This window comes from Carcharodon carcharias, chromosome 3, assembly GCF_017639515.1.
Source record: "Carcharodon carcharias isolate sCarCar2 chromosome 3, sCarCar2.pri, whole genome shotgun sequence".
Lineage (NCBI taxonomy): Eukaryota > Metazoa > Chordata > Chondrichthyes > Lamniformes > Lamnidae > Carcharodon > Carcharodon carcharias.
Window position 1 is genome coordinate 98,551,884 of NC_054469.1, and position 14,298 is coordinate 98,566,181.

General features: G+C 43.2%; 1 protein-coding gene across 1 annotated transcript in view; it reads right to left on the minus strand.

Annotated features, from left to right (window-relative positions):
• Nucleotides 1-14,298, minus strand: part of zgc:110045 (uncharacterized protein LOC664755 homolog) — a 269,243-nt gene that overhangs the window by 66,460 nt on the left and 188,485 nt on the right. The window contains exon 7 of the mRNA XM_041184229.1: nucleotides 6,917-7,048. Coding sequence (XP_041040163.1) covers nucleotides 6,917-7,048 — 132 coding nt within the window. The remainder of the gene's footprint in view (nucleotides 1-6,916; nucleotides 7,049-14,298) is intronic.

Genomic DNA, 14,298 nt, shown 5'->3' on the forward strand with positions numbered 1-14,298 from the left:
TAACACGTTTAGGGGGGATGGTGGAGAGAAGCCAAGGGACCCAGAAGACTAAACATGATGGTCATAATCATGAAAGAAATTTGGAACTGGGCCCAATTGGCTATTAGGTGAAGTGAATGCCGCGACTGGACCTCTCTCCTATAATGTGTCAGTATGCGGCAGAATAATTAGACAACACATGGATCATCCCTGGAGAAGAGAGACAGTCCCGCAAGAAGAAATGCCACCATCATTTGCATTTGAGTCCACACTGCACGTGGAAGAAATGTCATAGGATTTGCAAGTACTGTCGGGGCCTGTTGAACCCGAGAGGGTCGAAGACACAAACTTGCCCACTTCCACCGAAGAGCCTGGTGGACAGTTGACCCCTGAGAAAGGGATCTCGGACAAATCAGCGGAGGCCATTGAGCTACAATGCTCGACACATCTGAGGAAACAGTAGTTATTCATATAAATAATTGTGATGCTTGTCAATTGTACTTTCAAGTAAAGGGGGAGGGGTGTGGTAAAGTGGAGTGCTATGTACCTTTAGGAGAATGTAGTAAGTTGACCATGCAACTATTAACCAATAGCTACACAGCGTGGGCTTGTAAGTCTAATTGTAAGTCTAGAGCTGGAGGTGACTGAAGAAGCACACATGGTGTTAGTTCTCTGTTCTTAGTTCTAATAAACCACCTGTGTTTGTTCAGTTAATCGATCTCTCTGCCTTTATTGTTTCAAGCACCAGCTAATTTGTTAATATCAAGGGTGCAGCTAGCATTTACTGGACAAAGTGAACCTGATAACCAGAAACATAAAAATGATAAAATGGCAGTTGACAATGGTCATTCACTCTTATCTCTGTCCAAACTTGAGATCAAACAGATTCCATTGTCCAATATGATACTCTGAGGCCAACAGTCTAGTGTTTCATATTCCTCAAATGTTGGTTAATCCTTACACAATGAGGTCTTTAAACTTCACAGATGGATGTGAAGTACCCTTATTCAGGTTCATCTTTAAAATATCAGCCACGGAATCGAGCATTAGCCACAGTTTTAAATATCCATTGTCAAATGTTAATTTTCAGCCATCTTAACAGAGTTTGTGGCCACTTTCACAAAGTATGATCTTACAGTCCATAAAATCCAATATCCTCACACTTGTACTGAGCTCGTCAATAACATTGATGCCACTGATAGTCAAAGCTGGTTAGATGTATGTGGAATTCTAAAGGAAGACCTGTTTAGTTGGTGCTGCCATAATATTCATATAAATTAATTTCATAGAAACCTTATATATACTTTTAAAGACTGGCCACAATGTCAGTATTGGTAAAGAAGAGGGCATTGTCTACCATAACTCAATGTAAGGATATTATAAAGGTCATAAGGTTAGATGAACTAACTGATAGTGCTGGTGAGAACACCATCCTTTCAATTCTAGGATTTGAATCAAATCGACTTTAGATTGATGCATTGAAATTCTCTTCCTTCCACTGGTTGAATTGAGTTTGACAATCAGGTTTTAGTGGAAGCAAGCCCACACCATAAAATTGCCTATAATTCTACACTAAGTGCCACTAAATTGGCAAGGTATTCACGGAAAAGGGGAGAAGAGATTTCCTCTAACTGCTTGTCGAAACAAAATTGTAAACCCATTCTTTGCAAACTAGTTTATGATTTTGTTGCAGACACTGCAGTGATTAATTCTTCCTCCAAAGATAAGTGGCGTGTATACAGCAAAGATAAGTGTTGTTAGCATAATTTAATATTGTGTAACATTATGTGATATAGATACCTAAAGCTAAAATATGTAATCCACTTTTGGAAAAACTTAAAGAAAAATAACATTTAAAGACACAGTTCTAAGAAACTTAAATCAGTTCATGTCAGTCTAATGGCCATTTAAATTCAGCATGGTATGCCACAAAGGAACAATCCAGCAAGCTCTAAACTTATCAACAGGCCTGTCAATTTTACTTGAGGAAACCATTTTTCAGAAAGACATGCTTCAAAGCTACTCAGATAGATATCAGAATGAATCAGAGCCTGCAGGCTATAAGTTAAAAATCTCACTGCTACAAATGCTACAACAACATACAGATGAAGAATGAAAACCTCCACTTTTCTCTGTTGAACCGGAGGAAGGCAGCCCAAGGCCTTCTGAGGCCTGGAGGGGCCATTCTGTTTCAAGGAAGCCTAAATAAAAATTTCATTACACCTGTCTATGCTTTACCTGGCTCATGATCCAGCTCCCCAACAGATTTAACCTAACAAGGAAGCTGCCATGCTCCTTCACTCAGGGCTGCAACTAAAATTGCAGATTGATTAGTCATTGGACCCTGATCTCCACATTTAAACAGAACCACTTTTCTGAAGGTATCCTGCTCACCTGCTCAAAAGAACAGGTCAATATTGGGGTATGGGGACAAAGGAAGCAGAGGGTAAGTGACAACCCTCATTTTAACTGCACGTTTTCTGCCAGGCTTTGGGAAAAAGATCAGGGTCTATGGCTTGAATTTCACATTTGGCCTGCTCACCAAGTTGGTGGGCCCAGAAGTGGACACGAAATGCGCATCCATCTGCGATCAGCCCCCGAATGCAATTTCAGGCTGGCTGGCCATTTAACGGCCAACCAGCGTGAAACACATGCTGAGAAAGCCTCAGTGCTGCCGAGGGGATGGGATGAGGGTGGGCACCAACAGAAGTGAGGGTGCAGGTAGGTGCCTCTAGCGAGCTCCCTGAAGGCATTCAGCTGCTGTGGAGCTGCCTCAGGGAGCTGCAGACCTGGACAAATTAAATGAGAAGAAAAAAATGCAGCAAACTGTGTCTCTGCAGCACATTCAAGCACCTGACAGCAAAACTCAAAAAACATCAATCCTCAGATATCATTTTTTTGTTATATTTCACCCCGGACATTTCATCCCACACTTGGATGAGGCTTCGTTAAAAATGGGCTGCCCGCCGGCCAATTTTGCCTGTGTGATGAGCACCAAATCTCATGGGCAACGTAAAATCATGGACAATAGGGTTTTTAATGGCCTTAATTGACCCTTTAATTGTCAGTAGGAACGGCTCCAAATCCCATGTCCACCCGTGGCCTCAATATTGCTCGCAGGCGCGATGACATCGGGATGCATGCCTCATGTCGTTTCGCGCAATTGTGCATGAGTTCTGGTCGGGCGCGGGCCCACCAGTCAACGAAAGATTCTGGCTTGTGTCACTACTCTGAAGCTATCCCTTGCACATATTTAAAATTTGTGGGCTCAACTCATCAGCTTCAACTCATTGCTGAAATTTTGACTTTGGGATAGTCAGGAATTGAGTGGCAAAGGTGAGGTGAGTAAACAAACTGTGTTACTGAAATTGCTGTGAAAAACCTGAGTATTTTTTAAACAATTTGTTCTTTGCACTTAAATATGTAGCAATAAAGACAGTCTTGGGAATAGCATTTTATGGGGGTACTTTACCTGGTTCCCAAATCCTAAAATGTGAGGCACCTTGTCTGGCCAGAAGTACAGTCCAAATGCCTGCTTCTTTGTGCTCCAATTCTATTCTCCCTCCCCTAGGGGGAAGCACGTGGTCTTCAATCCATTGCAATATGATGGAAAGTGAGGGGAATGAACCCAAACCCGATGGAAAAATGTATTGTCAATGTTCTAGGCCACAGTGCTGGTCAATATTGTTTCCAGTCATTCTCCTATGCAAATAGGAACAAGAATTTTTGTTTTGGGATTTGGATTTTCAATTGATTGAAACTGAAAAGGAGATTTTAACATATGGGTTAGGCCCATCTCACATGTACTTTATTGACAAACAAAACTTCACATTTTGGCAGGGAAATATTACTACTCCATCATAATTTTATAAGAAAACAAAGTGGGTAATTTTAATCCCCCTCAAGACAGGTGGATTTGGGTCAGATGGAATGTTAATATTCAAAAAATGTCAAACCTCAACACAACTCGCCTCAAACCCTACATCTAGTTTTAACAGCTGTGGGATTCGGGGTGTGATGGGAGGGGGGCTTAAAGGCAGGCAACCCACTACCAGGAGGCAGGTCGCTCATTTAAATATTTCAATAAGGTTGCCATGCCTCAGATTTTGTCTTTCTCTCTGAGCACTAACACCGGCCAGACCAGGGATGGAATTTTATGACAGCAGTATTTTACAGTCCCGTCAAAGTTAATGGAGTTTAGAATGGCTCGCCACATTTTACAGCCCTGTCCCCACCACATGGTAAATATTATAATCTATTATAAAGGATGTGATAACTGGACACTTAAAAAAAAAATGATCCGATTGGGCAGAGCATGGATTTATTAAAAGGAAATCAAACCTGTTGGAGTTTTTTGAGGATGTTACTAGCAGTATGGATTAGAGGGAACCGGTGGATGTGGTGTATTTAGATTTTCAGAAGGCATTCAGTAAGGTCCCACACAGGGAGTTAGTAAACAAAACTAGAGCACATGGCTTAGGGTGGTAATATTCTGGCATGGATTGACGATTGGTTAACGCACAGAAAACAGTGAGTAGGGATAAATGGGTCATTCTCAGGTTGACAGGCTGTGACTAGTGGGGTACCACAAGGATTAATACTTGGGCCCCAGCTGTTCAAAATCTACATCAATGATTTGAATGTGGGGACTAAATGTAATATTTCCAAGTTTTCTGATGACACGAAACTAAGTGGGGATGTAAATTGTGAGGAGGATGCAAAGAGGCTTCAAGGGGATTTGGACAGACTTAGTGAATGAGCAAGAACATGGCAGATGGAATATAATGTGGATAACTGTGAGATTATCCACTTTGGTATGAGGAACAGAGATGCAGAGTATTTGTCACATGGTGAGAGATTGAGAAGCGTTGGTGTCCAAATGATCCTGGGTATCCTTGTTCAAAAGTCACTGAAAGCTAACATGTAGGTTCAGCAAGTAATTAGGAAGGTAAATGGTATGTTGGCCTTTATCGCAAGAGGATTTGAGTACAGGAGTAAAAACGTCTGGCTTCAAGTGTAAAGAAATTTGGTTAGACCGCACCTGGAGTATTGTGCGCAGTTTTTGTCCCCTTACCTAAGGAAGGATATACTTGCCATAGAAAGAATGCAGTGGAGGTTCACTAGACTAATTCTTGGGATGGTGGGGCTGTCCTGTGAAGAGAGATTGAGGAGACTGGGTCTGTACCCTTTAGAGTTTAGAAGAATGAGAGGTTATCTCATTGACACTTACAAGATCGTAAAAGGGCTATATAGGGTAGATGTAGAATATATGCTAGAACCCGGGCCACAATCTCAGAGTAAGTAGCAAGCCATTTAGAACTGAGATAAAGGGAAATTTTTTCACTCAGAGGATAGTGAATCTTTGAAATTCTCTCCCCCAGAAGGTTGTGGAAGCTCAATCATTGAGTATGTTCAAGATCAGTAAAATTTCTAGATATTAATGACATCAAGAGATATGGGGATAGCCCAGGAAAACGGCATTGAGGTAGATGATCAGCCATAATCTAGTTGAAGCAGGCTCGAGGGGCTGAGTGGCCTACTCCTGCTCCTACCTTCATGAGCATTGGGAAGTCTACTCGCTCTGGGGAGGAAAGGATTGTTGACCTCTCCCATGATCACTGATAAATTCTGATCACCAACTGTCCACCAATTACTTAAATTTCCCCAATCACTGACCCTCCCAGCAGTCACCGGCTGTCCCTGATGACGAGTGCTCCCTTCAATCTTCCCCAATCAATGAACACCCTCCCCACAATTAATGACACATAGCAGATGCTCCCTAAGTCGTCGATTCTCCTGTGATCACTGATCCCTGACAACTGTAACCCAGAAGACTGATCCTCCCCAGAAACTGACCCCCTGATAATGATCCTCCCCCGATCAATGATCCTCCCCAATCACTGATCCCCATCACTGACCAACACCACCACCCCCCACTCCCCTTGATCGCCGATCATTCTTTCCACCATTACTGACCGCTTGCCCGCGATCACTGACCACTTTCCACGTCATCACTGACTGCCCCCCACAAGCACTGACCACCCCCAATCATTGACCGTTCCCATCTCTCTGTGATCACTATATCCTTCAAGTCTCCATTTCTGCCCATTTCTTTCCAATTCTCCACTACCAAGCCCCCTCGAGATCTCTACCAGGAGTAACTAGAAATCTAGCTAGCTCCTGGGCTGTGGCTTCTTCTGCAGTGATTCCCACACTACAGAGAGCCAGGTCTGTCAATCAGGCTGGCCTCCCGGTTGGGAACCTAAAAAAAAAACTCACATGCTGCACAGTTATAACACCACTCACAGTGACCACAACTCCTCCCCAGTGCTTGGAAAATGTGTCCACCTAAATATCAGTGCTAATGAATTTGTGAAATTTCCATCATATTTGGCAAAGTTGGTTACATAGATTTCTGAAAATTTTTCTAGTCAGGTTTTCTTTTATATTTTGATTTATATACAGTGCATTATATTCACAAGTATGAACATCAAGCCTGCTAAACTTTCAAAGCAAAGCTTTGCAAATATGCATAATCTGGTGCATATTTTCAGAACTTTGATGACATTTGCTTAAATTACATTTTTTACAATAATCCAACTTCACTCAACTAGGCACTTGATATGCTCCTGTAGAGGTCATTATACATTTAAAATATAATAAAATTTCTATTGGACTTATTAGAATGTTTGATCAGATATCCATGAGAATATTTTGATGATGGCATTTAATAATATAATCAAATTAAAATTTATTCCATGTATTGTCATTATAAAGTATAAAGATAGCTAGAATTTAATTTACTGTCAGTATTGTAGATTGCACTCTGGTCATTCAGGTATCTGCATAAATGCAGTTAGTTTTCCCATTATGTTGAGAAAAGCATGCACAAAAATTATTCAGGTTAAATATTAAATTCCAGTGTCTAATAGGTTACCTCACGGATTTCTTTGATCTTTGAACCTCCTTTCCCTATGAGAGAGCCACATTGGCTTGCTGGAACTACTAGACGTAATGTCACAGGTGGTTTACTTGTCACTGTACTATTTGTCATTGAAGCATTTATATCCTGTAATAACAATATCAGTAAGAATTAGTCTTGGATTTATCATTCCATTTAAAACTTTAATCCACTACTCAGAATATCTGGGATTACAGCAAATACAGTAGCCATAAAGGAGAACAAGCATGAAATACATTGTGGGTTCTGTGGAAAACTCACAGAATCACAAACAGATGACCAACCGATATGTATGTTGAAAAGTAACAGATTAAGTAAATTGAAAATACTGGGCTCTTCAGATGCTTATAATACATTGCATGGTGATAAATATGGGTACAATTATTTCAGTAATGGCAGTCTACAAATGACTAGTATAATGCATGAATATCAACTTTTGCTGTGTTTCCCTTGAAAACGAAGTTAACAAAATTTGACTCCTTATCCACCATTTCTGAGAGCCACAATTGTCATTTTGTGGCTATTTTGCCTTACTGGAAAAATATAGAATAAGCATCTTGAGAATTTAATCATCATGTAATGCTAATTTGACACCAGTACTGCAAGTTTAGAGCTCAATGTTCCAACTAATGCCCTCCCTTAATTTCACACAGCTGAACATACATTCAACAGCAGGGAGGATCCCCACACGCCATCACTATTTAAATGGATCAACAATTACTTTCAGGTTAGTTTCTGATTGATTTCTACTAACTGTTGCTGTAGCTCTAGAAGCTTTTGGTGCATGTGAGGCTTCTTTAAAGTGCTAAAATTTATAAGGAGTGGTGTGGAATGTATTGAAGGAGATTTAAAAGCCTTTAAATATTCTGCACAAATCACTTGTGCCCAGAGACGGGATTACTAGTCAGTGTTCCCCTGGGACTGCAACATGACAAGGAGAAAGAGTAGAGGTGGCACAGAGTAGGGCGAGCTGTTGGAAGAGTGAGAAAGAATAGAACATAAGAACATAAGAAAGAGAAGCAGGAGTAGGCCATTCAGCCCCTCAAGCCTGCCCCAATAAGATCATGGCTGATTTGCCCAGGCCTCTTTTGTGCCAACTCCTCATAGCCCTCAACTCCCTGATATTTCAAAAATCTATCTACCTCCTCTTTAGACACTTTCAGCGATCTAGCCTCCACAACTCTCTGGTGTAGAGAATTCCAGACATTCACTATCTCAGTTTTAAATGAGTATCCCCTTGTTCTGTGACTATGTCCCCTAATTCAAGATTCCCCCACTAGTGAAAACATCTCTCAACAACTTCTACACTGTCAAGCCCCCTCAGAATCTTGTATGTTTTAATAAGATCACCCCTCATTCTTCTAAACTCTAATGAACAAAGGCCAAACTGTTGAGCCATTCTTAATAAGTTAATCCCTTCATCCCAGGAATTGGCTTAGTGAATCTCTTTTGAACTGCCTCCAATGCCAGTATATCCTTTCTTAAATACGGGGACCAAAACTGTACACAGTACTCCAGGTGTGGCCTCACCAACACCCCGTACAGTTGTAACAAGACTTCCCTATTGTTAAACTCCAGCCCCTTAGCAATACAGGCCAAAATTCCATTTGCCTTCTTAATTACTTGCTGCACCTGCATGCTAACTTTTTGTGTATCATGCACAAGAACACACAGATCCCTCTCTGCTGCACTTTTTTGGAGTCTCTCTCCATTTAAATAATAGTCTGCCTTTTGACTCTCAAGGGCAACTAGGAATGGGCAATAAATGCTGGCCCAGCCAACGAAGCCCACATCCCATGAATTAATAAACAAAAAAAATTCTTCCTAGCAAAGTGCATGATCTCACACTTTCCTACATTAAACTCCATCTGCCAAGTTTTTGCCCACTCACTCAACCTATCTATACCACCTTGCAGATTCCTTATGTCCTCATCACAACATGCCCTCCCACTTATTTTTGTATCATCAGCAAATTTGGATACACTATACTCTGCCCCCTCCTCCGTCATTAAGATAGATAGTAAATAATTGAGGCCCTAGGACTGATCCTTGTGGCACTCCACTAGTTATGTCTTTCCAACCTAAAAAAGGCTAATTAGCCCCAATTCTCTGTCTTCTGTGTGTTAGCTAATCCTCAATCCATGCTGATGCATTACCTTCAATAGTGTGAGCTCCTATCTTGTGCAATAACCTTTTATGTGGCACCTTATCAAATGATTTCTGGAAATCCAAATACATCTATCAGTTCCCCTTTATCTAATCTGCCTGTTATATCCTCAAAGAACTCTAGCAAATTTGTCAAACATGATTTCCCTTTCACAGAACCATGTTGACTCTGTTTGATTCTGTTAAGCTTTTCTAAATGTCCTGCTATTTCTTCTTTAATAATGGACTCTAGCATTTCTCCAACGATAGATGTTAGGCTGACTGGCCTATAGTTTCCTGCCTTTTGTCTCCCTCCCTTCTTGAACAGGGGTGTCATGTTAGCGGTTTTTCAATCCAAAGGGATCCTCCCGGAATCCAGTGAGTGTTGGAATATTCCGACCAATGCCTCCGCTATCTCTGCAGCCATTTCCTTTAAAACCCTTGGATGTAGGCCAGTATGTCCTGGTGACTTGTCTGCCTTTAGTCCCATTAGCTTGTCAAATACTTTTTCCCTCATGATAGAGACTGTTAGAAGATCTTTTGCCTGGCTTACCTCTAAGCTTTGCCACATTGTACGTTTTTTTCTTTCACTTTTCTTTCCTTTTCCTTTTTGCACATTTTTCCGGAACATCGAATACCCTTGAATATTCAGTTCTCAGTCTTGGTCACTCTGCAACTACGTCTCTGTAATAGCTATCAAGTCATATTCATTTATCTCTATTTGTGCCGTCAACTCATCTATCTTGTTACAAGTGCTGTGTGCATTCAGATAAAGAGCCTTAAGTTTTGACTTCTTACCATTATTACTCATTCTGGTTCTGATTTTTGCTGCACTCTTCTGCTTATATTTTCTGCCCCTTCCTGTCACATTTTAATTATCATTCACCTTTTCACTACCCTGCATCTCTGCTCTCTCATTTCTTTTTGATATTTTAAATTTCCCTTCGATTGAACCTTCCCCCGACTAATTAGTTTAAAGTTCTATCTACAACCCTAGTTATACGATTCACCAGGACACTGGTCCCAGCATGGTTCACATGAAGCCTGCCCCAACGGAACAGTTCTCTCCTTCCCCAGTACGGGTGCCAGTGCCCCATGAATCGGAACCCATTTCTCCCACATCAATCTTTGAGCCACACATTTACCTCTCTAATCTTATTTACCCTATGCCAATTGACACGGGGCTCAGGTAGTAATCCGGAGATTACTTTTATGGTTCTACTTTTTAATTTAGCCCCGAGCTGCTCATAGCCCCTCAGCAGAACCTCTTCTAATCCTACCTATGTCATTGGTACCTATGTGGACCATGACAACTGGATCCTTCCCCTCCCACTCCAAGTTCCTCTCCAGCCCAGAAGAGATGTCCTTAACCTTGATACCAGGTAGGCAACAAAGCCTTCTGGACTCTGTTTTTGCTGCAGAGAACAGTATCTATTCCCCTAACTATGCTTTCTGCTATTACTACTACATTTCTCTTTTCTCCCCCAATTTGAATGGCGATCTGTACCACAGCGCTCTGGTCAGTTCACTCATCTCCCTGCAGTCTGTGCCCTTGTCCACACTGAGAACAAGAGCCTCGTACCTATTGGACAAGGGCACTGGCTGAAGCTCCTCCAAAGCTAGATTTTCGATCCCCATACCTGCCTCACTCGTGGTCACACACACCTGTCCTTGACCATGGTCCAAATATGGTGTAATTAATCTAAAGGGTGTGACTGTCTCCTGAAACACAGTGTCCAGGTAACTCTGCCCCCTCCCTGATGTGTCGCAGCATCCACAGCTCGGATTCCAGCTCATCAACTATGAGCCGAAGCTCCTCGCGCAGCCAGCACTTGCTGCAGATGTGGTCACTGTACATTGTACTGGCATCCACCAGCTTCCACATCCTACAGCTGCAGCACATCATCTGCTCAGCCATCGCTAGTCTATTTAATTAATTAATTGAGATGTTAAATATTTTAGAGTGAATTTCTTAACTGTACTCTTCAGCTGTAACAATGTCTCCTGATTTAAACCACTTGACCAATCAAAAGAGACATGGAAGAGATACCCACCAATCATCTATCTGTTTTCCTTTGATGTCACACTTTGGTCCTGACAGGTAGAAACAAGTCCTCCTCTCACACTTTCCTTTACGTGCTGCTGACTGCCTAAGGGTCCTCCTCTTGCAGTCTCCTTGAGGGGGGGAAGAAGGGCTTTCAGCAGGAGACAATATCCTCCCAGGGTGTTCAGTGAGCAATTCTCCTACATGAACCTCAGTGAGAAGCAGTGGGCTGGATTTTGTGCTACCCAGCCAACAGGTCTGAAGGTGAGGTGGTGGGGTGGGGGGGGGCATGTAAAATCCTGCGAGTAGCCTTCCAACCACCAATCTGCCTGCCCCAACCTCTCTGAAACTTTACAGGGGAGTGGGGAAAGCAGGTGGCTCACCCACCCTTGGGCCTATTGAGGCCCTTAAGTGTGCAATTAATGACTATGTAAGCGCCTCCTCCCACCACTGCCAGTATTTTACCTGTGGCTGGGAAAGCCCATGTTATGCAGGCAGCCTAGAAGCTTTAGTTGTGCGGGCTGGTGTTGGGCAAAGAGTGGAGCATTTTTTGTGGCCCATGTCATCCCCCTTTAATCTTCCCTACTGGCCTCTTGAATCTAGACAACCCACTCTGCTCACCTCAACCCCTGACTTAATTGGGTTCCTCAGCATTGGGGACTGCCTGTTGTCCCAGCAGTGAGTACCTGTCCTGGTGGCGTTGCTGGAACAACAGAGCTGCTAGTCATCCAAGTGGCCAGCAGTTGTTTGAGGTGGGAATTCCTCTTGAGAAAGGGATGGAAGTCTCACCTTAAAGCAATTAACTCTGCTCCCAGTGTTAAGCTGCGGAGCAACCATTGGGATCACGGGCGGGCACCCCCATCCAACTTTTCAGGCTGGTGTAAGTGATAGTCACAACATTTTACAGTTTGCCATCCAGTGTTGCATTAAGGAGCCTCTATATTCCAAAAGGGACAAATATATTTCATTCTTGCTTGCAGATGAGTATGTGACTTTGAACATAAGAACAGAAGAAACGGGAGCAACAATAGATCATACTGCCCCTTGAGCCTGTTCCACCATTCAGTACTATCATGGCAGAGCTTCTGCCTCAAATCCAGTTTCCCACCTGCTCCCCATATCCCTTGATTCTCTGAGACACCAAAAACCTGTCCATCGCAGCCTTGAATATATCCAACGATGGAGTATCACCAACCCTTTCGGGTGACGGATTTCAATGATTCATAATTCTCTGAGTAAAGAAACATCTATTCATTGCAATCCTAAATCATTGATCTATTACATTAAGTCCTACTCCGGGGCAGGATTTTTAGGTCAGTGTGCGGACATGATTGGAGGGCCTGGGAGCAGCTGAGGAACGGACAGCCTGCTGTGATCAGCTCCCAACCGCGATTTCACGCTGGCTGGCCAATTAATGGCCAACCAGCGTGAAGTTCACACCGAAATGCTCAGCACTGCTGGGGAGGGAGCGGGAGGAGGCCAAGCGATGGTGTAAGTGCAGGCGCGGGCAAGCGACGAATGAAAGCTCTCTGAAGACAGAGAGCTGCCTCAGGGAGCTGAAGACTTTAAAACCAATCAGTAAAGTTTTAAAAATCATGAAAAAAAATGTCCACACATCACAATCAATCACCTGAACATATACATGATAAAAATGCTGTCCATTGATTTTTAATTTTTTAAAAATTTCATAATGGAAACCTCACCCCACCCTTGGATGAGATTTCAGTAAAAATGCAAAGTCCGCCTTGCTGATTCACCCATCCGCTAAACTTAAGGTTGGGCGGACCATGGAAAATGAGGACAATTACAACCTTAATGACCTTAATAAGCCTTTTAATTGTTGACGGGCGCGTTTTAGACTTTCGCGTGCACTCGCCGACCAAAAGATCGCGTGAACGCAGGATGACGTTGGGACGCTTGCCTGACGTCATCACATGCGATTTTGCATCCTATCGGGTTGGGTGTGGGCCCGCACACCGAACTAAACATTCTGCCCCAGGACCTGGCCACATGGTTCAACAATCAGCCTCCTAATCCTTCCAGTACTTCTGCATTATTTACTCAAAAAAGGAAAGAAAATGTGAGGATACAAAACAAACTATAAATAGGGAATAAATGGTCCTGCGTCATGACACCTACCTCAGGAAGCGCAACCCCATAATTTGAACCATCTTGTGGAAATTCCCTCCATGTCTTTTTGTTCAGCATGGAGGGGTTTCCTGTATGGCCTGCTGCTGCACACTGTCCATTTCCTTGCCTTCCTCCACCATCAGGACACGCCGTGACATTCTGTCCTGCTGTCTGCAGCCGAGGAGAGTTCCACGTGTACATAGATGGGCAGAGGTTGCAGCCCTTTTTTCATTAGTTGAGGGGGCTGCTCCTCAATTTTTGGTTGTGCTTCAGCCCCACACTCCTGACCTTTGGTCACCCAGTGCAGAGGACATGGGGAGGGAGGACATCCTCACAAGCCTGCTTCTGGGCCTGGCCAAGGTAGCCATCAACAGGTCCAGGCAGTGGGTGGTTGAAGGGATCATCTGGCCCCACTATCTGCCCCTCTTCCACAGCTATGCTTGCAGTCAGGCCCTGGACTGGGAGCATGTGGTGTCCACTGGTACGCTAGATGCCTTCTGCAATCAATGGACACCATGAGGGCTGGGGTGCATCATTATCCCCGGAAATGATATTTTGATTTGACTTTGTAAATTTCCTTTGATGTTTTGCTTTAGTTACAGTGCCCCACCAGGGGCTGTCACCCCCTCCGATTTATTGATTTTTGTTCATCAAAAGAGTCTATAAATAGCAGATGAATTTCCTGCATCCTAACACCTCTTTCGGGAACCGCAACCCCAAAATTTGAGCCGTTTCACGGTAATTCCCTCCTTTGTTCGGCATGGAGGGGTTTCTTGGCTGGGCTGCTGCTGCACACCCTTACCTTCGTTCGCCACCTAAGATATTGTTTTAGTTACAATGCCCCTTTAAGGGATTGCCCTCCCCCCCCCCCCCGACCTTTGTTTAATTTGTTTAATTTGCTTCAATTTGTTGACGCTCTTCTGCTGCCTGGAGATGGAGGGCTCTCTACATGTGAGTCCTGCCCTTTACCATCAGGGACCTGTGGTGGAGGGTGTTGCACAAAGCAGTCCCATATAACCATAGGCTGTACTGATTCACG